This window comes from Folsomia candida, unplaced genomic scaffold (assembly GCF_002217175.1).
Source record: "Folsomia candida strain VU population unplaced genomic scaffold, ASM221717v1 Fcan01_Sc005, whole genome shotgun sequence".
In the NCBI taxonomy this organism is placed as follows: Eukaryota; Metazoa; Arthropoda; class Collembola; order Entomobryomorpha; family Isotomidae; genus Folsomia; species Folsomia candida.
In genome coordinates this window covers 9344320-9368726 of record NW_019091197.1, presented here as the reverse complement: position 1 = coordinate 9368726, position 24407 = coordinate 9344320, and the positions used below count along the sequence as shown (strand labels likewise).

Here is a 24407-nt window from a genome sequence, read left to right as displayed (position 1 = left end):
TATTTGGCCTTAATTACTCGAAATAACTGCGTCACAACAGCAGTATTTAGATGCAACCAAATTTTAGGTGGCATTTTCGGCAGCAATTTGGCATGCTTCGGAATTTTTTTGTTTCAGGTCGCCCTGGTTTGAAATCTTAAATTTTCAAATTTCGCTTTCGATAAGATCTTAGAAATGTTCACTGGGATTAAAATCTGGCCTTTGTGGCGGCCATTCCAACGTTTTAACATAGTTTGTGTTAATTCTTCCTGAATTGACTTCTCGGATGCTTGCAAGCCATCTTAAATATAGTGAAGGCCACGTCAAGGCTTTTTAGACCCAAGATCGCGACTGGGGTCCAAAGTGAATTTGAATAGTTGGTACGTCGGTACGGTACGGTAGCAAGACTCCAGAAAACTACTGGACAAAAAAGTTTTCGGACTAGGAACAAACCATACATCAGAAAAGTGAACTTAGAAAAAATACTGAATTTCTGAAGGGTCCATGTTTCCAAAGTCCAGCATTTTTTAAAGGTGATTTTATAATCCAACGAAGGTGTCAGCACTGCTGGACCAATTAAAAGCGCTCTAGCGTGGGAAAAGACAGGGGACGCACTAAAGATGGAGAATTTCCCCGTTAAATATGATGGTGGTAGCGTCATTATCTGGACATGCATCAGCTCTGGAAGTACTAGAAATTCAGAATTTTTTGATTGAACTATGAAACAGTTTGTTTATTACGATCCACTTAACAGAAAAATTAAAAGTTCTGCCACTTCCCTTGGCCCGGGTCTAAGAGTAACATTCAAACGAGACAACGACCCCAAGCATCCGGCGATGTCGATTCAGGGAGAATTAACAAAACCTATGTTAAAATGTTGGAATGGCCCCCACAAAGGCCAGATCTTAATCACAGTAAACATCCCTAAGATATTATCGAAAGCGAAATTTCAAAATTTAAGATTTCACACCAGTGCGACCTGAACCAAAAAATAATTCGAAGCAGGCTAAATTGCTGCCGAAAATGTCACCTAAAATTTGGTTGCATCTAAATAATTTAGTTGTAACGCAGTTACTTCAAGTAATTAAGGCCCAATAAATAATTGAATGCTATTTTTTATGTTTGGTCAAGATTATATACAGTAAGCAAAACAAAAGATCGTACCCTATAATGCTGGTAATTTCGATATGATAACATCAACATAGATCTTTGAAACTCAACACGTAGTTGCACCAACCGATTGGCTAATAATTCCGCGTCGTCGATTTCTAAGGTCACCGACAGGTCATAGGTCAGAATTTTTTTACAAAAGGGTCAATTTTGAACTTTGTGGGTAATTTTTTTTAGACTTTCACACATTTTTTATTAGATACTGCAAGCGATTGCGAGAAAAATGCGCTATCGTATGACCGTGTGCGATTTTTTGGACGCCCACGGGAATTTTTCGACAAGGACAGGTTTGAGGTGTAAAATCGCGACCGTGGCGAAATTCAAATAATTGAAATATACAACAGCATGCATACACAATTTATAGGTTGTTGTATATTTCAATTATTTGAATTTCGCCACGGTCGCGATTTTACACCTCAAACCTGTCCTTGTCGAAAAATTCCCGTGGGCGTCCAAAAAATCGCACACGGTCATACGATAGCGCATTTTTCTCGCAATCGCTTGCAGTATCTAATAAAAAATGTGTGAAAGTCTAAAAAAAATTACCCACAAAGTTCAAAATTGACCCTTTTGTAAAAAAATTCTGACCTATGACCTGTCGGTGACCTTAGAAATCGACGACGCGGAATTATTAGCCAATCGGTTGGTGCAACTACGTGTTGAGTTTCAAAGATCTATGTTGATGTTATCATATCGAAATTACCAGCATTATAGGGTACGATCTTTTGTTTTGCTTACTGTGTAAGTTCTGACACAACAACCAATATTGTCCGAGTAATTTTGCTCTCTTTTTTCTGACTTTTTTCAGTCTAAGTTAAACTATTCGGAAATTTGGACTTTAATCGAAAATCGGTTTAATGTTCCTGAAAGGCTACTAAATTATGCACAAATTGCAAAAAAATTGAAACCGATCTGACCGCCAGTTATGCATATCTTGTCATTTGACTTTAGAGGTTCCTCAAAACCGAATAATATTGCTCCCTAGTGTATGTGTGTATATTTGGTTTATATGTAAGTATGTAAAACCTCAAGATATAAATGAGGTATAAATCTTACAACTTGGTTCGTGCTCCTTCCCGATGTGAATGTCCTGAAAGATGTAAATAATATCAATCAAAACATCCGTGCAAAAAATAATTGTGTCAAATTAAAGGATATAAAGTACCTTACCATGATTTCTTTTTTGTGATGCGTGTAATAGTTGTTAAGTTGCGAATATGATGATTATACTGCTCTTTGTTGAAAGGAATGAGTAAAGTTGACTTGTTTTATAGAATGTTGGGTTGTTTTTTTGTGTCTCTTTATTTTAAGGACTATATACTCTGTCGTGCCACAGTGCCGCCCAGAATTGAACGTCCACTTTTTTTTGCCACACTATCATATGCATAGCGTCTGAACTGTTCATACAATCTGGCCACAATTGTGATCAAATTATAGCCCCCTTAATACTCTTTCGAAATCACTGACGAGATAGTGTACATTTACTGGGGAAATATGAGAAAAAACTCATGAAAAGTATAAGATCAAAATTAACGGGTCAAAATTGTACGTCCAGTTAGAAATATTTTAACCCATACAAGGAGAAATCAATATGCTCATCAAGTTAGCTTTCTAAATATAACCTCTGAACATTATAGCACTAAATTGGACCATAAAGATCACGACACTTTTGAAACATCCACACGAAAATCATTTGAAATCCTAAATAATAAGATAGAAAGAGTGTATAGATTTAAGTATCTTGGTCTATGGTTAGATCCACGCCTTAATTAGTACTTATATATACCATCTAATTGTCGATTTTTCATCTCCCAACGATTTTGAAGTTTGATAGTTTAAAATTTTCGTAATTTTGTGTACATTAAGAATCCGTAATAAAATTGGGGGGCCCACCAACAGTTTTCTAAATAAAAGCCAAAGTGCGCGAATTGTTTGCAAATTTTTACAAATTTGATTTTTGTCTCTAAATTGCCAAAATTAGGCCGAATATCACTGGAAATAATTAAAAAAATTATTTTGCACCAGAATTTCCCCACTGCCTCGAATTTGGGCCCCCATTTTCCAATTTACAGGATTTTGAAAAATAATTGAATTTCGCGGATTAATTAGTACACGATCTAAATATCGTCGTACTAATTCCGAAAAGACATAAGTGCACTCAATGGTAAATTCCTAAACAACGTAAGTGCACTCGATGCTTAATTCCGAAACAACATAAGTGCACGCCATGCTTAATTCCGAAATGACATAAGTGCACAGTAAAAACTAATTTTTACTATGCACTTATGTCATTTCGGAATTAAGCATCGCTTGCACTTATGTTGTTTCGGAATTAAGCATCGAGTGCACTAGCGTTGTTTCGGAATTAAGCATAGCGTGCACTTATATCTTTTCGGAATTAGTACGACGATATGGAATTTATTCAACTTTATTAACGTACTGTTCAAAGATAGACGCAATTTGTGATAATCAAGATGAGCTGCTGTCAATTTGAGCATGCAGTAACTGATGACGACTTTTTGCTAATAATTCATAATTTTGTTACCAACTCGGACGTTGTTAATAAGTCATAAGACCTGTGGAATAATATCTGCCCACTCCCTTTAATTGAGATACCCTCTTGACCAATTAGAGTGAAAAATATTTTAATGTGTTGCTTGAGCCAGCTCGAATAAAACTAATCGAACTGATCTAAATTTTTATGATACAACGGATTCATTAGATAAGTTCTTGCTAAATGGAAATTTTGTAAGTAATTCGGAATTTTGTTATTCGCGAGTAAACATCGAATTTAGTTATTGCAACTAAGATATTATTAAACTAGACACCATATGCACCCGTTAGGTGTAAGCATAGTTTGCTAACTTTGATTTCTTCCTAATACACAAAGAAACATTGTTAAAATGAATCTGTTAAGAATACCATCTGATTCGGAATTTTGTGAAAAGCGAAATTCTGTTAATAATCCATTAACTTAAATTTACTCAAAATTTAGAAAATATGTCAAAACGTCGTTTATAATTCAAGAAAGGTTGTTAATAATGCATCCACTAGTTATTATTACCCGATATGAACCAATCAAGTTTTGAAGTGCGTGACAATATTAAACGGTTTTCCTCATATCTATATTTACCCTTATTCTTCACCTGCACCGTTAAAAATCCGGTATAGTGGCATATATACTCCCCCACTGGTGTTGTTTTTGCAGTAATTTCCTACCGGATCGGTAGTAGTGTGTTTCTGACTGGTAAATTGTTATTACCGCATTACTTAACGGCGCTACTTGTTATTAGTGTTGTACGAGTAGAGTCAGTAATGATTTAATACCAGTTTTCTTAGAGTGTGCACGCGCAGTAAAATTCTGATAAAAGTTTGAGCTCTGTTATCAGCGCTGATAAGTGATTTGCAATGATGAACATGGCATAAAATATGTATGCATATAGACGCAAATGTTTACTTCAGGGTTAAATTTGTTCATAGCAAGACTTGTAAAAATTATTAGGTAGTCTGAAGCTTCTCAAATTACTTCGCAAAACTACTTTAGCCTAAATAGCAAAAACATTAAGCAAAGACAACCCCACCACTTGTACCATTTGGAGATAAGTTTAATTATCGGAAAGTCAAGGTATGAAAACAAAGGTAATTAACCTTAGAATGAAAATTGCAGTTTTTTTAAGAAGTACATATGTAGCACCCAATTACCAAAAATACACAAGATTCATGTACTGAAAGCAATTTTTTTAAAAGTTCCAATTTGACACAGGTTCGTCTGGATTAATTGCAAGAATTTATAATGCAAGAAAATATTATTAGTAGCCTCGCAGGAATGGATATGTCTGACCCTGTCGAAAATCCGGTCTTGGAAAAGGCGCTAATGAACCCTTTGGTAACTATAAATTATTTAATTTTCATGAAATAATAAATTTTCCTTCTGTATGTTTCATCCAATATTTCACATCTTCATTTTATAATGGAAAATGATTCTACGTAGACGGAAATTAACTAGGGACACAAATGTTAACATACTAATATTGATGCTTGAGGCAAATCACTGTTGGATTGGTAAAATTAAAATTGTAAAATCCATAAATTTTAGAAGCAAGTAATTCATCGAACAATTACTTGGCAAATTTAGGTTTGTAAACTTACTCTTAAATCAAGAGCGTTGTTTATTCTGTAAGATTTGCTAAAATTATTTTGTGATATGCTGGAATTCTGCAAGTTACCATTCACTATGTAAATTCTTTCAACATTACTGTTTCAGATTTTGGAGAAATATTCGCCTGCCTAGATTTTACTACTTTGAAGACGATGCGATCAGTCTGCACCATTTGGGGCGATGTGGGCGCCCCCTTTCTCGGTCGGAGAGGCCACCTAACCTTTCCCCACGTTAATAGGATGACCGTCTTCAACCCCAAACTGGTAAGGAAGATATCCTTACGTTTGGATTCAAAGTGTGCTTGCCTGCAGAATTGTACTTGCGAATCCAAAACCGACCTCATACCAGGGCTCTGTTATACCCGAAATTTCAAACTTTTTGACTGAACTCCATCTCTGAGCAGGGGGTAACGACGTCCTCAGCCAGGAAGAATCATGGACGAGGTTCACCATGCGGAACCGATGGTCCATCTTGGTTAAGGGCTGGGAGGACGAGGTCGCACTTGTGGCGCCAAAATTTCTACCCCTCCCAAATCTACGTCGTCTTGACATTAACCATTGTAATGCAAATGGTGGGAATTATCCATCCGTTGAACTAGCCATACATTCTACAAGGGCTGTTTAATGCTGCCCCTAAAGTTGAGGAGCTCAATATTAGCATAGTAGGTGAACTTCCTGAGTGGGATTTGTCTGCGACAAAGGTGAAGGTCTTGAAGTTTGGCGTGTTTATCAAATCCAAAGAATCCTCTAATCTTTCTCCTCTTGCGGTTTCTAAAATGCTAGAAAAATTTACAAATGCTTTAGAAAAGCTTGAATTTGTATTTTCTGAGTATGGAGTCCCGCCAAAATGTGCTCAGGTATTTACATTAATTGTGACATATTTATTACATATGTAAATTATAAGCACAATGAAATTTTTAACTCTAGATTTTAAACTTTTCCGCCCGAACCTTACCCACCTTACGATTCATGATGCCGATATGTATGACATGAAGGACTTTCTGGACATGAACCACCTACCCAAACTGACCAATTTGTCGATACGCGGTGGCCGTATTTCTCAACTATTTAAAACTTGTGATCGGCGTCACGCAGGGATTAAATCGCTCGATATTTTATTTTTGGATCTTGAGTCTGTCTGGAGTCTAGGTCTACCGCCCACGCGTCGTAAAAGTTCACAAGGCTGTCTTGCTTTTTCGGGAATGAAATTATGCTGTTTGATTGTTGAATCGCCACAATTTCGCTCTGAGACGATGAATTAAAGAATTTTTGCTGACTTGACGGAGCCAACATGACGGCGTCTGCTTCGCTAAAAAATATTTCGGAAACCCCGCAAAGGTATTCGTTCTTGAAAGAATCTATTGGTCGTGCCAAATAGTTACAAAAATTCGCTGAAGTATTGTCACTGTAATATTGTTTACACAGGTCACTTTGTAGTGTCACAAAAAAATCATCAGGTGAGTTATCCATCATTTATCGTTATTGTTCGATCCGCTGACTCTGATGATTTAGCTGATGCTCAGTGAAGGTCCCTTGAACTGGTTCATTCGACAAGTCCGTGAGAGAGTAAAGCAAGACGGGCCGAGAATCGTAGTTTATATAAGAAATTTTGAATAATTCATCTGTCCAATTAGCAAGGTATGATTTGCTCCCGAGATCAATTTTTGTTTTACCAATTCTAACTAGGTCACCAACTTTTAGTTTACTACTCGGAGGATTCATATCAATAATTTTATTGTACATTCTGTCCCAAATTTCACTTTCATCTTTAATAGTTACATTTGCTGGTTGCTTACCGACACTAGAATTGTAGCTATGATTTAAAGAATATACGACTGAATTTAAATGTTTAAGCCAATTTTTTGAATTGGTGTGAGACATTATAGCATATAGCCGTTTTTTAACATGTTTTACAGCCAACTCTGAATAAACTGCCTTCTTTTTACTGAAAGTATAATAAGTTTCAATACCCACTGATTTTAAATAGTCTTGTGTTTTTTTGCTCATCCAACCTGACTCTTGATCGCCCCAGATTTTTCCAGGTTTTCTGCCCTTTGCTTTCTTGAGAAGCTGCTTTATCCCTTCAATGATTGCGTTGGAATCTTTTTTCTTTAGAGGAATTGCCCAGATAAATTTAGTAAACAAATCTTGAACAATCAATATATATTTGAAGAACGAATTACTTCTAAAGTTTGGCATTACTGCTATATCCCAGGTCCAATATTGGTCAATGGAGTTAAACATTACTTTACGTGTCGGAAATTTTTTCCGAATGCCCTTGTGTATTGAATATGTTTTTAAAGAATTGAGGACATCTTGAACCACTGATTTGTTTTTATATTTTGAATTCTGTAGGAAAGCTGTCAGAGAATTGTAGCCAGCCGGTGATTTTGGAGAGAGATATGTTTTTATAATTTTTTTTCTGGTTTCTTCCATTTAAATTTGTCACTAAAAGATACCCAATTCTTGCACGATTGAGACTTTAATGGTTTGACCGGATCCAACGTTCCACCAGCTCCAACGTTCTCTGGTTGATCATATTTTACCAATGATAATAATTCACTTTCTTGCAACTTTTTATATGTATCACTGGATATTAAATAAAAAACTTTGGCCATATTAGGTGCAAGCACAAATTACCGCCTCTTCAATAATTTTTTGCAAAGCAATGGACAGAATATATTTCAGTGTCAATTGGTTAAGAATTAAGAAGGCTTTAACATTCTTTAAATTCAACTTACGTTTTTTAAAAAAGTATTTGAGCAATGTTTTGAGCTTTGAAGTTTCTGTTCTACCAAATTTATTGAAATTTATAAGAATTTCTATAATGCACTCGATTTGCTCAACTGGGCATGCTTGCAGGAGCTGCCTTCTTTTATTTGAAGAAGCGTTTGATAACTGAACCAGAAATTCCTGGTGGTTGGCTATATCTTCGAGTGTCATGTTGGACTGTAACACTTTAACACTGATTGGTCACTCTGAATAAAAAAATTTCTGCAGCGCAGTTCTTCACTGGTCGAAAAGTCAATGCATACAAAAGCAAATTTATCGTTCGCTTGCTCCTTCATACACTCTGAAAGAAATGTTGAATTTCCAAAAACTTGGGAACTAATATTATTTATTGGTCGAATGTCTCTCAAGTTTCGATATAGTATTAAATGCGTAAGATTTAGAATCACAGACTTGAAATTGTTGGGAGTGTAGTTTTGGATCAAAATAGTTGTGCAACAATTTAAATGATGAGCTTTAACGGTTACGAAATGCCGGATAAATAAATCTGTTTTTCTGTCTTCTTCCATAGATGTTAAAAAATCGTCATAAATTACCCAATTTCGTTTCTTCGGATCCAGCTTGCCTTCCACCTTGTAAATATCGTTACATAATTCCAGCATTGGAACCTCTGCAGCAATGTCAATCAACTTTTGTTGAGTTTGGTTATATACGTATATTATTTTATCAAAGTGTTGATCAAATAATTTATCACGGTTGCGGATCCAACTTAAAACACGCTCCGTCTTACCAATTCCCGTTTGTCCACATATTAGCAGAATAAATGGCCACGGTAATTCCAAGCTCACTCTGGTAAAATCTTGCATTTTAGCATGTCACGAGATTACGTAATTTTCACAAATTGAGCTTTGGGAGAATACTTGTGCCCCGGGCAGAGTCTTGTTTTGCAATGCGTCGCGAAAAGTTGTTTTCCTACTAATAAACCCTGACGCAACGCGACCAATCATTCCATTATAGCTTGAACATTCTCGGTGGTAGGTATTCTTACATCTCCAAAGGCTAGAGTATCTATCATATTTGGCAAAAGATATCGGCGAGGGTTTAATGAGTGAAACTTGTACTCTCGACTGACAACGCAAAGACTGTGATTTTTTGATTCCATTACATACGATTGTAGAGTTAGTGCGCCCTCTCTGATTAGGGCATCTTCGTACATTTGATGATCCAGCTCATTTTTAACTGTTGAACGGGGTATTCCGCTTCCCTTCTTAACCAAATTGCAATTGCTCCGGGGATCAAATACAGTTGAACAGTATGCGCACCTTCCTAAGCGTATTGAATAACATTTGACTCGAAGAGAAATCACACTAGCCGCGTCGAGTGTTACAATTTTCCATTTACCTCCCAGAGAAGCGTTCCGATCACTGTATAGCGGATGAAATTTAGGTAGCGATGAAAAGTCCAAATGGTCTTGCATTCTGCTAAGTATCTTGTAAAATTGATTTTTTGGATCCGTAATGTGATCAGCGGTTGATATCCGCAACAGACAATCCGTGTCATAGAACGATAGTTTAGTGTTTTCGATCCCAAATTCGGATCTAATCAAATCCCACATTTTGTAAAGACTGATTTTTGCACGATCCAAAGTTTGAATTGACATAATCATTGGGTACTTGTACATTGCCGCAGTTCGTTTCATTCTGAATAGACACACGCCCTCCAATCCGTTCAAAATTGTAAAGTCTTCGAATGTGTGCCTAGATTAATCATATCTCCCGATGTAACGCACACTTGAAAATCTACATAATCCTCGGTTGAAGACAAGCACACACCAAAAACTCTGTTTATAATGCCTTTAAACAATAGACTACCGACTTCGTCCCCTTCCAGGATAGCCTTTCTTCTCAGTTCTGATAACTTGTCAACAGACGGCTCTAGAATAGCAGCTTGTCGAAATTTTAAACACTTGCTGAGATTTGTAACGCGTAAACCAGATTCGAGAAAGTATTGGACCGCTTCCAGGCAGCAAGTGTAAGTTTTATCATACAAGCCTGCAACCAATTTTTTTCCAAATAATGCAGCCTGATCTTCGCCGTTTAAACCAGTAGAATACAGTTGCTGTGTGGGGGATAAATCCGTAAATTTCAGTTCTCTTTGATAAGGGCAAGGTGGCATTGGGCTCTGCCTGACGTGCAAATTTGTTGGATGGGAGATTTGTACTGTCACTATGTAGTTCCAGTCGCCATTGCAGTCAGTCATCAAGTCAAATTTTGATAAATCGTCTTGGGATAGAAATGAATATGAACCAACCGCCATCTTGTTTTTCATTTTGGACGGATATTGAGAGTTTTCGTCAATAATCAAAATATTACTCCTTGGCTGGCACGGGTTAAAATTGTTTAATCGTTCGCTATTAGCTACGACTTTACGCGTAACAGATTCTGTAGGTCCTCCCCTTATTGCATTTTTTAAGTAAGTTATAATTTCCGGATCCTTGATATATTCAAGTGACGCCTTTGTGTCAAAAAAGCATGCGTTGAATGAGTACCCACTCAATGAGTAACTATGGAAAACTGACAACTTGAAATGTTTCATTGCCATCTTGTTGAAATCAAGAAATATATCTGCTGTCAGAAGTACTTGGGTTTTAAGTCCGTAATAAAGAAGATCCTTTGCATTTTCCATTCTAAAATTCCAAAAAACTGCGCCTGCCATTTGATATTCGGTTTCTGGGGGGCATTCGCTGGTTACTGGGTCTTTAAACAGTTCGTATTTCGGGAACCCGTTAGGAACTTGTTGATTAATAGCTCGTGATGGCATAGCTATCCGAAATAAAAATTGTGAAAAATACATTTCCTCCACTTCAGTACTTCGTAATGCTCCGTACAGACAAGGAAATCGGTAAGGAAGATGGTCCAGAACTATCCCTCTTTTATGTCGGTCTACCAGATCGTACAGATCATGATCCAATAATGTCCGCTTATCCAGGCATCGGATTCCGTTAAACTTTATGCTTATTATCGATTCAGAAACCCTCATTATCACTTTGATGTTCTTGGCGTAGCGCTTGTTGAAACTCTTTAATAAAAAATGGCACTCGTAGTTATTTATATTGTGACCCAGCAGAATAGGCGTTGGATTAACCTGGATTAAGATATTGCAATTACTACACGCTACATAACGCAATTGTCCAGTCCAGTGGTTGTGATCCGAGCATTTCTTGTTTTCTTCATTAAATTTGGTTCCACATATTTCACATCTCGTGGCAAGCATTAGCCGTAAGTTGTCATTAGGGGTAAGACTAATTGGTACGTACGCCCTCTTTAGATACTCCTTGTAATAAAATTTTAAGTCAATCACTTTTTGTATAAAATGTTCAACTGGATTTTCCCCATCGTAAATTAGCATGTCGTCCAACTGATTAAATTGATTGATAACGCAAAGAAAATATGCTTTAATCTTGATGTTGGATACAGGCGTAGTAAATTTCAAATTCTGATTACAGGTGGGTATGCTCGGACGATCATTTTCATTGTACCATAAAAATTTGAAAAAAATCTTGATTGGAAGATCTTCAATCATTCTTAAATTTTTAAACTCGTATACATCATCTTCAGGGAATTTCATTTGCTTCGATTGATTTTGGTCGCGGTGAGCAATAGCGCATTTTTGTGCATGCTTTTCAATTGATGTTTTGTAAATTCCAAAGCAATATTCACAAACTTCAGATCTTCGATAACCGCTTTTTCCTACAAACTTTGATAGCGAAGGGATTGTGCAAAAGTGATAGTCATATTCCACATCTTCCTTCTTTAGACATACGGATCCTGGTTTGGCTAACCGTAGTAGCAACAAGTCCACATGATTTTCACGTATTTTTGGTGCAGGCCGTATAACGAATAATTTTTCTTCATAACCAAAAATGGTCACAGAATGTAGAGGGTTTTCGGCTTCAAATGCATCCATTTGACTCAATGCAGTGGCACCCTTCATCCCTGTAAAGTTGATCTCACCAGTCTTCTCATTCTTGGCCAAAATTGCTTCATAGGATTTGGGTTTTTCCCAATAGCGTTTGAGTTGGAGCTTTTCATTTTTATTTAGTATTCGTCCAGGTTGTCGCATAATCATTTGTAATTTAGGAGGAATTAATAAATGGCGCTTCAGACCACACATCAACGAAAGTTGGAAACAATTTTCATTTCCTTTTGTGTGAATATTTATAATCTTCTTCCCAAGCTCTTTCGGATGTTGAATCCATCCTCTCGCACTAAAGATTGTATATTTCCCAATCTTTAAGTTTACATGGTTTATGCTGTGTAATTTCCAGCCACTGCCTTCAGTCCCATATAAACTTAAAGAAGTAGTCAGGTAATCGCCCGCAGCCAGAATTCTGGATAGAATTAAATCTTGGTGACCATACCTTTGGAACGGACTCAAAATATTTAAAGTTTTATCGTTGCCTTTAGTATCTTGCAAAGTCACATTAATGTAAATTGCAGCCAAGACTGCTTTATGCATGTAAATGCAATATGAAAGTATATTTTCTAAATCATCATACACATAATCTAGTGTATCTGAAAAACTTGTGAGTGATTTATCTAACTGCTGCTTGAATAACATGGCGACTCCACCATAAGCTGATTCAACAAGGTCAAACTTTCCAGTTTGTAAATCGTTAATTGGAGGAGCTCCTTGTCCAACTTTAATACCAGGACATTTGTGATAACGTGGAGATACAAAGGTTTAATAACAAATCATGCAACAATGGTTTAACTCTGCATGATTTTGAAAAGTCGCATGCCTGTAGAAAAATTTACGACATGATGGAATTGGACACTCGAATTTTCGTAACAAATTACAAGCGCTTTTTATGTATGGATTCCTATAAATTCGTATAATTGGCCTGAATGGATCAGGCAGTTGGTTCCGACTCATCTTCAGAATCCCTCAAATAGTAATCGCGTTCTAATGGCTTGGGGCCAAAAATTAAATGTAAAATGTTCAATCTTTTGTATTCCTTTAAAATATTTCTGAACCCCTGAAAAAATCTCCGGGTTTGAAATCTTTCTAGGAAGACCTCTTTATCCAAGATCATCAAATCAGATAATGCACGCACTCGTGATAATGCAACATAGCTTATTCCTGGGCACATTTCATCATCATCCAAAAGCACAGAACAACATGGTAATGTAACTCCTTGAGATGAGTGGACGGACGAAGCATAATTTAAGGTCAATGGATAATAATAAATTTTCACGTTCTCGTTTGAAGCGTAGTCCCGTACATATTGTTTTGAAATAGGAATTGGAATCAGGCCATTAATTGTGGGGCCACGATACCTAGGCACTGATAGCAGTATAACGCTTGGTAGTGGAAGGTCAGGGAGGTCAGGGTCATAAATTATAGCTTCGACAGTCCCCACACTTCCAGACACAAGTCGATTAGCAACGTCAAAATTTCGTCTTACCTTTACTTTGCATCCAATTGAAATTGCGTCACAGTCATAATCCTCGAGTTTTGGCTCTGCTGGATATTGTTTCAAGCTAATAATAGGATTACCTAACTGTTTCAAGGATTCGTGGTTTTTTATTCTTGTGAAAATATTTCGGGGAAAAATATATAGCCCCTGATCAAATCTAGCCAATTCCTCACTAGATAAAACAGATTCTCTGCGAGAATTTAACAAATCAACGTCGGCTTGGGTAACTTTTCTTCTGAGTCGCATTAATAATTCTTGAAAGGCTTCATCTCCGTTTTGTCTTTGATTGACTTGTAGGACAAATACTGGATGAAAAGTTCGAAATAATTTGATTCCTTCTTTAGCGAAAGGAGGTACGTTTTTAGAATGCGATGTCAATGACGTAGCACACACACAATTCAATTGAAGAGCATCTCCACATACAACAACGTGCAACCCACCAAAACTTGTTTTGCAGAGTTTCGCAACTTGTAAGACAAGATTTAGGTACTGAAATAATGAGGCATTACAGCAACTTATCTCATCAATAATAATCGCTGAATATTTTTCAAACTTTTCTACAAGTTGTGGAGACCTCTTAATTTTCTTTGCTAGTTTTGCATAGTTGGAGTTTTTATAATATCCAATCGGAAGGAGCGAATGGATGGTTTGGCCACCAATCTCAGATGATACTTTTCCAAATGCTGAACAGAATAATGGAATTTTATTATGATTTCTGAAAATTTGACCTATATTTTTTATGGTCTCTGATTTTCCAGAACCTCCTAGTCCTGTCAGGTATGTCCTAATTAAAACGTTACTTGACAATGATGCATCAACATATTTTAAAACTTGTCTTTGCTCTTCATTCGGAGTGAAATCTGGTTGAATTTGTTCAAATACCAATTGTTCGGATGGGTTGTTTTTAAAAAATAGCTGTAATTGAGCAATGCTGTATTGCTGGAGGATAGAAGTAGGGCAAATCGTGCTACGCGACGAACTACCCATGATTGCAACTTTCACTTTTTATCTGATCGGTTTATGTCCAGACAAGAGTGTACAAAAATAGCATCACATTTTTTTGAAACCAGACTCAAGTAGATTTGTCTGGGAATGCCAGATTTTTTTCCAGACGAGGATGCCTACAAAGGATAGCTCAACAATTTTAAGCCACACCCACAGAAATATGTTGGAGACTTGTGTTTTTACATAATGCGGCACCACGTCCAATTATGTAATTCATGACAATGTGTCTGAGAATGTGTGCAAAGAAACGCTTCCAATTTAAAAATAGCTCGCTATTGTTGGGGCACCACACCCACACAAATTTTTCTGGAAATGTGAACTGAGTAACATCTCTATCTAAAAATAACAAATGAAGCTGGTGCCAAAAACTGGAACTGGAGTCTCTCCAGGTAAATAAAATAAAATCCAGAAAACTGCATATATAAGCCGAGAAAAGCTTCACATTAAAATGTTCAAGAAGAATAAAGGACAACCAATTTTAAAGCAGGCCATTGAGCTTACACAGCAATTGAGAAACGAAGTTGTCAAATTTAAAGCTAAAATGGAAAATTCTCAAGCTTTTAGTGAAGGGGAGAATAGTCCGGAGAAGATCCAACAAAATACTTTTTAGGAGGAAAGTGAAGACACGACCTCTCAAGGAGCAATTAACAAAAAGTTGGCAAGCAAACAACTCAAACGGAGAATTATCATTTCATCCGAGGAAAGCTCGGATGAGGAACAAGGAGTAATTTGATAAAAATAATAGAAAAACAATGGGAAGAATTCAAAACATTGAAACCGAGTGAGATACCATCAAAGATAAAAAAATCGCCTTTTGGCAAGATCATGGACTATCGCCAGCCAGAATTTTGGGACAAGGCGCATACTGACTTTTTACCATCAGGCTATCTTGGCGTTCGTCAATTCATTACTCTTGAAGGTATTCGAAGTTTAAGACTAATTATGCCCAAGCAAAATCAACTAACCACAGGATGCGGACGAAGCTTAATCCTCAGATGTGGACTCTGTAAGGAATTCTTAAGCACATTGAAAGAATATCAAGTTTATTTTGACTCCAAGCCAAATGATGAACACAGCGATTAAGGAATCCGAATAGTGGATATTTTCATGAAATAGTCATTTATTAGTCTGACATACTAAGTAGCTTATACGCACATTTGTGAGTTTTCTGTCTGATATAAATTCAGTAAACGTGAATTTAAATATAAAAATTATCACAAATATACTTATACAAGCATATTTTAATGGGATTGCTTGAAAATACGATTTAGGAATTAGGCTAATGTAGTTGTCGTGATATTTTTTATTAAAAGTTATTTATTAGTCTGGAATTGCGAATATACCTAATGCTATGCCGCAGTTGTATTTTATTTTGTCTCAACTGAATAAAGCAAACAATTTAAATAAAAAATTACCAAAAATTTTTCATGCTCGCATTTATTTAGGGATGCCTCGTGTGCCTGGTGCCCGGCATAAGCGTTTGTTAGATAATCATATTCAGCAGGATATCAGTAATCAGCTTACATAGCTGAGTAACCGGTTGTGGTAATACCCGTGGCATCTCTACATCCACTACGTACTTGTGCCATGATAAGCCTTGAAAAGTTAATAAATATACCCTGAATTAACAGTCAATGCTTAGTTGTGAGCCGTAATTATATTTCAACGTATAGCTTCAGCGAAACTCCTACATTTACAGAAATGTGTCCATTCGGAGACGAAAATAATAATGAATTGGTAAGTACATTTTTGCACTACATTTATTTTCATTTATCTTCCAAGCTACTTTTCTTAAAGCTTACAACAAATAGTCGACTCGCAAACTTAGTTATTCCCCAAATAGCTGGTTCCATAATCTGGTCAACCAATTCCAAAAATTGTGAAACATATGCGAGTAGCCCGTGACAAATTAGATGCTTCTAAGACTGAGAATTCGGTTTAGAGATCGTTTTATTATTTTTTAAAAATTTGCGGTAATTGTATCGAGTGCTAAAATCTCAGATAATCGTAATTATTACAGTTCAAAATTGTTTATTAATTTTTTAATAATTTACAGATCGACGTCGAAAGGATAATTATCCCGCAAGTGGAATTAGTGATCCTATTAACAGGACAGGCTCAACGGTCCTTGTTAATATACAACCGTGAACTCAATCAGGTGAGGCTCGAAGAAATCGAAAGTGCTTCACCTCCACAGCACCAGATTGAAATACTCTTTCAGACGCCGGAAGTAACCGCAGCAGAAACGGTCGACTCAGATGTCTCACCACCGAACCTGACTACATTAGGAAGGGTAACTACCTTTTTTACATGCATTTTTAAATTATATATAAAATAAAAATCAAACGAATTAATTTGATAGATGCCAGCGGAATCAGAAATCCAGAATTTCACGTCAGTCATCGAGGGACTAGTAAAAAAATTAGACTCGCTCGTTGATCCATCAAGTCGGCCCAACGGGGATTACTCCCGTTGGGCTGAACTCCACCACCAGGTCACACTGTTGGAGAAATCACTGGCGGACGAGTGCAGGAGATCGACATCACTTGAAGATGAGATCGAGGACATTGATGAACAACACAATCAAGAATTAAGTTATCTCGAAAATCAAAGGAAAAAGGACCTTCATGAAATTGAATTTTTGGAGGAGAAGCTAAAACAAATGGAACACAATCAGGGAGAGGAACGGGAGAAGTTAACTAACGAGCTAAAACTACTCAAAACAAAATTCAAAACCAACATAAAAATCTTCAACAAGCTATTGCATTTAAACGCTATAGCTCTCGTGAATAGGATGCATGATGCATCAAAAGTAAGTTTTTGTATTTTTTTATTATTATTACTTAATATTTTTTGATAAATAAACTATATAATTCATTAATTTGTTTCAGGACACTTTATTCCTCACAACCAGTGTGAGGCAGCTCACGTCTGATCCAGATTCTCTACTCACCGTCCAGCCATTGACCACAACCGTAGTCGCTGACGTAATTCGAGCTGCTAGACAATCTGCTCTGCAGGCGTCCCCCCTCCTAAACGCCCAAGTCAAGAAGCCAACGACAAATAATAAATTGACGTTCAAAGGAAGGTAGTCATTTTAGTGAATTTAGTCATTTTTAGAGTTAATATTCGATGACGTAGCCCCAAAAAGGCCCGGTCTTGAATACATGAAATATAAATAAATGAACGTTCGAAAGTAGTAATTTAGTAGTAATTTAGTCACTTTTAGAATTGATGATGTTTACTGATTGAAAATAAAAACAACAGTTTTCTGGAAATTATTAAATAAAATTATTACTCCAACCAAGTTTCTCTGCATTTATTTTTAATAAAATTATTATCATTCATTATGTGCAAAATGAAATTTATACAACTTTTAACACTTGGAACTCATCCAAAGCACATATCTAATTCGCGTTTTGCATGTGTTAAAATTTGTTTGCATAAAATATTGCCCTTCCTGAAACCAAAGCATCGCATAATGCATATGTAAATTTTTTCGCTATAACCCTATTAATATTAGCAAGATCTCGGTCACCAATCAAATTATTCTTCATAATTAATCTAGAAATTCTGCAAGCATTTAATGCTAGTTTATCGTAGGTACTCCACGTTTTTCTTTTTCTCGCTAGAAGTGGAAAAGTCTAGGAAATAATACAACAATAAGTGCATGCATATTTTGTTTAGAAGCTATGGACGGTATTGGGATAGGTTGTGCACAATAAATCTTTATAAATATTGATATATTTACGTTTCTGGGCATTCCAGTGTCACGATCAAGAGTTAGGTTGGCGTGATGCCATTTCGAATTCGGTTCTGTACATAAGACAATTAGGTCACACTTTATATGCATTTGTTTAATGCAGCATACCCAAAGTTGTGTTGCTTGCATCCAATAAGGATGACGTTGTGGGTTGCTCAATTTGTATCTCATCTGCCACATGTGTGGTTGATTCAACTATTGGAAAAATTGTCGTGTGCATTGCCACTTTGCCTGAGACGAAAACTTTATTTATGAATGGAAAGCCAGGATTACGCTATACATTGTGTAAATTACCAGCAGCATTTGTATTTATTGCTGTATCAGTGGTGGTCTCTTTAATGTTTTCAGGTTGAGCTGCATTGGATTGTGTAGCCTCTGAGGTTTCCTGTGAATGATAATTGGTCGTTGTGTTATGGGTTGTTGGACGCGTTGTGAAAGTAGGTAATTCCGATGTATATACTTGATTTTCAGTTGTGGTGGAAGTAGTAATCCGCTCTGAGATTATTATAGTGTCAAATAATGGAATAAATAGTGAAATTATTTCAACTGCACACCTGTGAAGGCAGTATGCATTATCTCTTCTTTAACAGTTGTATGCTGTCCACGTTTGGAGTATATCTGAAATGGGGGTGGGGTACTCGGCTGAGTTGTTGCTAAAATTCATTCAGAAATTTCTGTATACATCTTTATGCAATAAGAAATTCACCAAAGTGCAATAATGAATGTACATACCAAACTTATTGACCCGTTGGCACGCTTTCTGAGTTCGGAACGTTGCCAAAATTCCAACCGGAATCTCATCACGGTTAAAACATGTTCCAGTACTTGAACTTGTCACTCCGTACACACAGCCAACTTTAATACATTGCAGACAAGTTTTATCTCCATCACAGTTTGCATAAGAATTCACGGTTCGTAGAACAACACAAATTAGTAAAATCACTTTGATTTTACTAATTTGTATGAATCGAGTTACAACTGGCCAATAATCAATTTATTGGTAGTACAAGATTAAATATGTCTAAATATTCTTCTTTCAAATAAAACTGGGCGTAATGGAATGTCAACTGGAGATGGGCCAACTTTTGCAAGACATGTACATATAATTAAGCAATTAACTTGCGAAATCAAACACCCTCTTTTCTTGCCAACATTGCATTATGCAAGTAATTAGACATAAATGTGCAGTTTTCATTTCAGCATAATAAATATGCTCCTCCACTTTGTGATCACATGATGAGTATGCACTAAGGTCAAGGGTCACTGCGCTGAGGTAACTGCGCTGCGGTCACTGCGCTGCGGTCAAACTCCCTGGGGGGTTGACCCAACGCCTTTTTTGCATGAAATTTTTTGCATCCCATTTTTTGCATGAAGTTTTTTTTGCATGAAGTTTTTTTGCATGAAATTTTTTTGCATGCAAATCTATAATTAGAAGAAACGCATGCAAAAAAAATTGCATGCAAAATTTATAAATAGATTTGAGCGAGAATTGTACATTATACCTTACTTTGGGGGTGCTTGTTTTGTTGACGATAATACCAAAGTGGATTATGGAGTGACTGTATGGAGTGATGACGGTAATTGGAACAGTCTCACCATAGGAGCCCATGAATTGGGGCATACGTACGTCCTACCTCTAAATTTCCTTGAATGCAAATTTCGTCACTTTAAATGAATCGTACAGAGTCGGCGCCATTCATGATTACGACCCCGCATATAAATGTAAACCTGACTACGGCTTCATTATGAGTGGCGCCAGCGACGAACGTCGCTATTTCTTTTCTGAATGTAGTGACCGCTATATTAGCTCATTCCTTAAGTAAGTTTCAAATGACAATACATACTTAAACAGTATTAGGAAGATATTTATAATTTCAGTTCCAATGGAGCTCAATGCCTTAAACGAATTGACGGTCACGTCGCCATACGAATCGATCCAAACTTATCCACTCCGAAGGCCCCATCTATGCAGGACTTGTGCAAAAGGGTTTTAAAAGATCCCAACGCTTGGGCCGAACCAATCGACACATTCGACTGTAAACAACTGCGATGCAAACGCAAGGACGAATCTAGCACTATTTGGACCAAATTCATGGCCACTGTGGAAATTATGATTTGTGGACTCGGTGGTGGCCGCTGTTTCCGTGGGAGATGTCGGGTTGATGGGAAACTCATCAAAAATGTGGGACACGGTAACTGTATTCAAACTCCGGATCGCTTTTACCCCAGTGTTCTAGCCAAGATGGGAATATGTCCGAGTTCCAAAGACAGAACCGCGCTGAACACAGTCGACATTTGGAATATGCCCGGCGACAAACGACTCGCTACACCATTTACTTACGCAGGCAACAAGGAAAACTGGGAAAGATGCATGTATGTTGCAAACGTAGATGGGGGCATTATTTGGACGGATCGGTGAAATAATGATAACGCGTATCAAGGATGGGAATTTAGAATGGTAGATAGCAACAATTTCCTCCTCGTGAATTCAGTTTCGGGCAGATGTGCGATTCCGGCAGGGGGAGAGGGTTCGTATATTGAGACTTTTGCGTGCAACTCTGGTAATGCGAGAATGCTTTGGACAGTGTCCAATGGAAATTAAGAGAAGGTTGGCAAATTAATTTTAACGGAAAGATCTTGGTGTTAGGAAGATTAATAAATTATCATTTCAAAAGCACACAAGTTGTTAACCACCAATCGCTGCGAGTTTCGGCGAATGTACTTATTCTTCGTCAGTACTCAATTAATTCATCAGTTTTTGCGCATGAATTCCAACTATTTATTCTTGGCCAGGCATGATGCACCATTTTACTTTTAGTTATGACTCTATTATATATGATTTGGTCTAGATCATTTTCTTAAACTAGTTAGAATTCTAATCATGGACAAAAAACAGATAATTCCCGTGACGTATAACGTTGTGTTAATATATAACGTGTCAAAATTCATCTTGATGGATTGCTTTAATACAGACCTTTGCAAAAATAGGCTTAGCATTAAATTATTTTTGACAGTATTACATCAATTAATAATACATTGTGACCACTGACAAGACTACCTTTTACCGCAAATCTGCTAAAACAATTGGATGTATGTATTTATATCTACAAAGTTTGACAGAGTGGAACATGTTTTACAAAGGATGGCGTATGTATATTAAGATATAATTAATGAAACCACGAAGCGGAACCTGTTCTGGGCTCAGTGTTGGGAATTTGCCCATAATTTAACAAATTAATTGGCAATCATAAAAATTAACAGTATTCAATGTAAGGCAATGTATGGTCACAATGTGTTACTTTATTTTACAAATTACATTTCGCCAAGGTTTCCCAAAGTGATACATTAACTAAACCAGATGCGTTCATTTCTTCTTAATGGCAAACTGCGGTTGAAAAAGAATCATAAAAGACCGACCTTCCCCGAATGTAAGATTTGACATTTTGTGGTAAACAAGTAATCCATTCCTTCGCTGTGTTTAATTCTCGATTTCTCATACAACTACTAAAAAAAGAAAAACATGTATTTTTTTGTAGATGTATTTGTATCGTCAATCGTTCCCGTTGCTGGACGTTTGTATTTCGACGTTTATAGAATGAAATTCAGAAGATCAAAGACTGATGCACCTACGTATATAGATGTGTCAGCTTTGTATTCTTCTCTTCGTGTTACTTTATGAAAACCGGGCAGAATGTTGTACTGCTCAAGGACTAACACATAAATAAGCACCTACAAAAAAACAAACCATGTTTTAAGTGTAGGGAAAAATTTATAAAATTATTATATTTATCGTACCATTTAAAGAATACGCATAACAGGAAGGAGTGCATATGAGTATGCCCATTGCCATAGTTGTTATTAAAGAAAATCCTACCTGAATCAACTTCGTAATATTTTCAAGTTTCGGGAATTCTTTCCAACCGCCAGGTCAGTTGCTCCAACGTGTAATCCTTTTGTGGGTTTTCACGCAGTATTGTTTGTAGTGTGGATTTATTTATTCCATTGATTTTATGCATTAGAAAGTGAATATTATGATGCTCCTATGATGACATGCTTTAATTAATAGCACTTTTAAATTTTTTGTTCGGTTTGATAAGTTTTAATTTGTATTTAACGCCTTTAATTTAAGATTATGGACCACATCCAATTGATGCAATTCAGCCCCGAATGGTCAAAGAGTGTTGAAAGTAACCATTGTATGATTTGCCCAAGACGTGTGTCAACTATCTGCATATATATTTGTAGCAAATATTCGACCACAAGTTATTGTGGGCGGATTTGCTTAAGTTTATTAACCTGCTTGACATTTTAGGTTATGCATGCATTATGAATGCATTAATTGTTCTTAGTTAAATACGACATGATTTGATCTTTAATAAATCAGTTGCTGAATGTACTCATGGCGCAGTTGAGCTGAGCATTTAATTCAACACGTTATCAGCACGGGGCTCGTTGCTGGTCAACTAAATCTGAAAAAGATTAATCGCTATGTGAAAAGTGAACGTGAGACTGAGACCAAGATCTGAAAAAGACTTGCAGACTAATTCAGCATTGTTAAGTAGTTCAAAAATAAGTCAGAAAATGACCACTACAGCGACTACCGTGATTTCCAAAAGGAGATTTGACACTTCGTCCTTCTCCAAGTTCAATGGAGATAATTATACGGTGTGGAGGATAAGGTTAAGCTGTTTCTTTAAAACCCATCAGTTAATGGGAATTGTTGATGGAACAGAACCACGTCCAGAAGCATCAGGACCCGACCAAGAAAATTGGGATAAGGGCAATAACGAAGCCTTAACGGTTTTGCTGTGTACTATGATAGATGAACAAGTAGCAACAGTCTCGGGTTGCGTAACTGCACCAGAAATGTGGACAAAGTTGAGTTCGATCTATGAAAGCACAAGTGGAGAGTATAAACAAGTCTTATGGCAGAAGTTTAACTCGATTATGGCTGATGAAAAACCGCCAGTTAAAACCATGATTCAGATTCAGAATATTGCTGCACACCTCAGAAGCCTGGGTGTGGTGATTGATGATGAAACTGAAGTTGCCAGAATAATCTCAAGTTTAATGGGAGATGCATACAGACAATTCAGGGAAGCCTGGAGATCGGTGGATGTAAGTAAACAAGATTCTGCTCTACTTTTATCACGACTTAAAACTTGGGAGCTTGAGAACAAAGAGTCAAGTAGAAACCAAGTCAGTCTGTCGTTTAATGATGATGAAAGTGAGAAAGCATTTAGTGTCAAGAAACCGTTCAGTAATTGTGCAATTGGATCTACCCAAGATGTTTGGATTAATGATTCTGGTGCTGACCGGCATTACTGTGGTCGATTAGAGTGGTTTTATGAGTATAAAAAATACTCGAAACCCAGATCTGTCAGGCTGGCAGATAATTCCTACATGTCTGTAAAAGGCGCGGGGAAGGTGAGAGTGAGAGCACTTGTTAACAAGAAGTGGAAAGAAATTGAAATCCACAATGTACAATATGTGCCTGGAGGTGTCAACCTACTCTCTGAAAATGTTCTGCTTGACAGAGGATTTGAAGTCAAAAAGAACGGAAATGATGACATCATTTATTACCGAAATGGTAAACGAGACATTGAAGCTGAAAGAAGAGATGGGCTTCAAGTTATGAAGTTTGAACCCATAATCAACAAGAAAATGTCCTGTATGATGGCCATAGGGCGGATATGTATGTACTTAAATTCCTGAAAATATGTATGTAATATGCACGTAAAAAATATTTTGCAATTGAAATTTTCTAGCATATTTATATTTTATTTTCGAACAGAGTCATGTTTTACCTCTCTTATAAGCATATCTTATTAGACTTAAATTTTAATCTTCAGTCAACGACTCATACCGTGACACCAGTTCCATTTCGAGATTTTCTGGAGTAATTTTTTGGCGTCTATCTGAAAGCAAAAACTTGTGCATACTGAAGCTTCTCTCAGTTTCAACGGATGTCAAAGGGGCATAATTGAATGCAGCAACTTCTGCAGGATTCAGTTCTTCATCTGACTCTCCTTCTAAAATCGAAGAGATTTGTTTCAATTTCTCTAGGTCGGGATTTTTGCCAATGACAGTCCTAAATTTCTCAATAACAGCTTTTCCAATATT

General features: G+C 36.7%; 3 protein-coding genes and 1 long non-coding RNA gene across 7 annotated transcripts; 2 read left to right on the top strand and 2 right to left on the bottom strand.

Annotated features, from left to right (window-relative positions):
- Positions 1–4628: 4628 nt before the first annotated feature.
- On the top strand, positions 4629–7932 carry LOC118435541. 4 transcript variants are annotated; one of them, XR_004834839.1, is made up of 6 exons: positions 4629–4788; positions 4913–5035; positions 5414–5571; positions 5712–6164; positions 6235–6645; positions 6733–7932. It is a non-coding gene; the product is annotated as an uncharacterized LOC118435541 (long non-coding RNA). The 4 variants fall into 4 exon arrangements; XR_004834840.1 differs by having other exon boundaries at positions 4629–4774; positions 5414–6164; XR_004834838.1 differs by having other exon boundaries at positions 5414–6164.
- Positions 7933–9040: 1108 nt separating this feature from the next.
- LOC110850523 lies at positions 9041–12555 on the bottom strand. Its single transcript, XM_022097959.1, has 2 exons — positions 9870–12555; positions 9041–9780 (listed from the first exon to the last, which is right to left on the bottom strand). Exons 1-2 carry the CDS (start codon positions 12553–12555, stop codon positions 9041–9043), a joined length of 3426 nt encoding a protein of 1141 aa, XP_021953651.1.
- A 394-nt stretch (positions 12556–12949) lies between these two features.
- Positions 12950–14503, bottom strand: LOC110850522 (ATP-dependent DNA helicase pif1). The gene is made up of 2 exons (XM_022097958.1): positions 14317–14503; positions 12950–14199 (listed from the first exon to the last, which is right to left on the bottom strand). The coding sequence occupies exons 1-2, from the start codon at positions 14501–14503 to the stop codon at positions 12950–12952; spliced, it is 1437 nt and encodes a 478-aa protein (XP_021953650.1).
- A 1469-nt stretch (positions 14504–15972) lies between these two features.
- Positions 15973–17741, top strand: LOC118435778. Its single transcript, XM_035852195.1, has 3 exons — positions 15973–16814; positions 16884–17333; positions 17413–17741. Exons 2-3 carry the CDS (start codon positions 16884–16886, stop codon positions 17611–17613), a joined length of 651 nt encoding a protein of 216 aa, XP_035708088.1. The 5' UTR covers positions 15973–16814; the 3' UTR covers positions 17614–17741.
- Positions 17742–24407: the final 6666 nt, after the last annotated feature.

Coding starts and splice junctions, on each gene's coding strand:
- LOC110850523 (XM_022097959.1), bottom strand. CDS start 12,555: ATGCATAAAGCAGTCTTGGCTGCAATTTACATTAATGTGACTTTGCAA. Junction 9,781..9,869: donor CATTATAAACAGAGTTTTTG/GTGTGTGCTTGT, acceptor ACACATTCGAAG/ACTTTACAATTTTGAACGGA.
- LOC110850522 (XM_022097958.1), bottom strand. CDS start 14,503: ATGGGTAGTTCGTCGCGTAGCACGATTTGCCCTACTTCTATCCTCCAG. Junction 14,200..14,316: donor TGTTGATGCATCATTGTCAA/GTAACGTTTTAA, acceptor TATTCTGTTCAG/CATTTGGAAAAGTATCATCT.
- LOC118435778 (XM_035852195.1), top strand. CDS start 16,884: ATGCCAGCGGAATCAGAAATCCAGAATTTCACGTCAGTCATCGAGGGA. Junction 17,334..17,412: donor GGATGCATGATGCATCAAAA/GTAAGTTTTTGT, acceptor AATTTGTTTCAG/GACACTTTATTCCTCACAAC.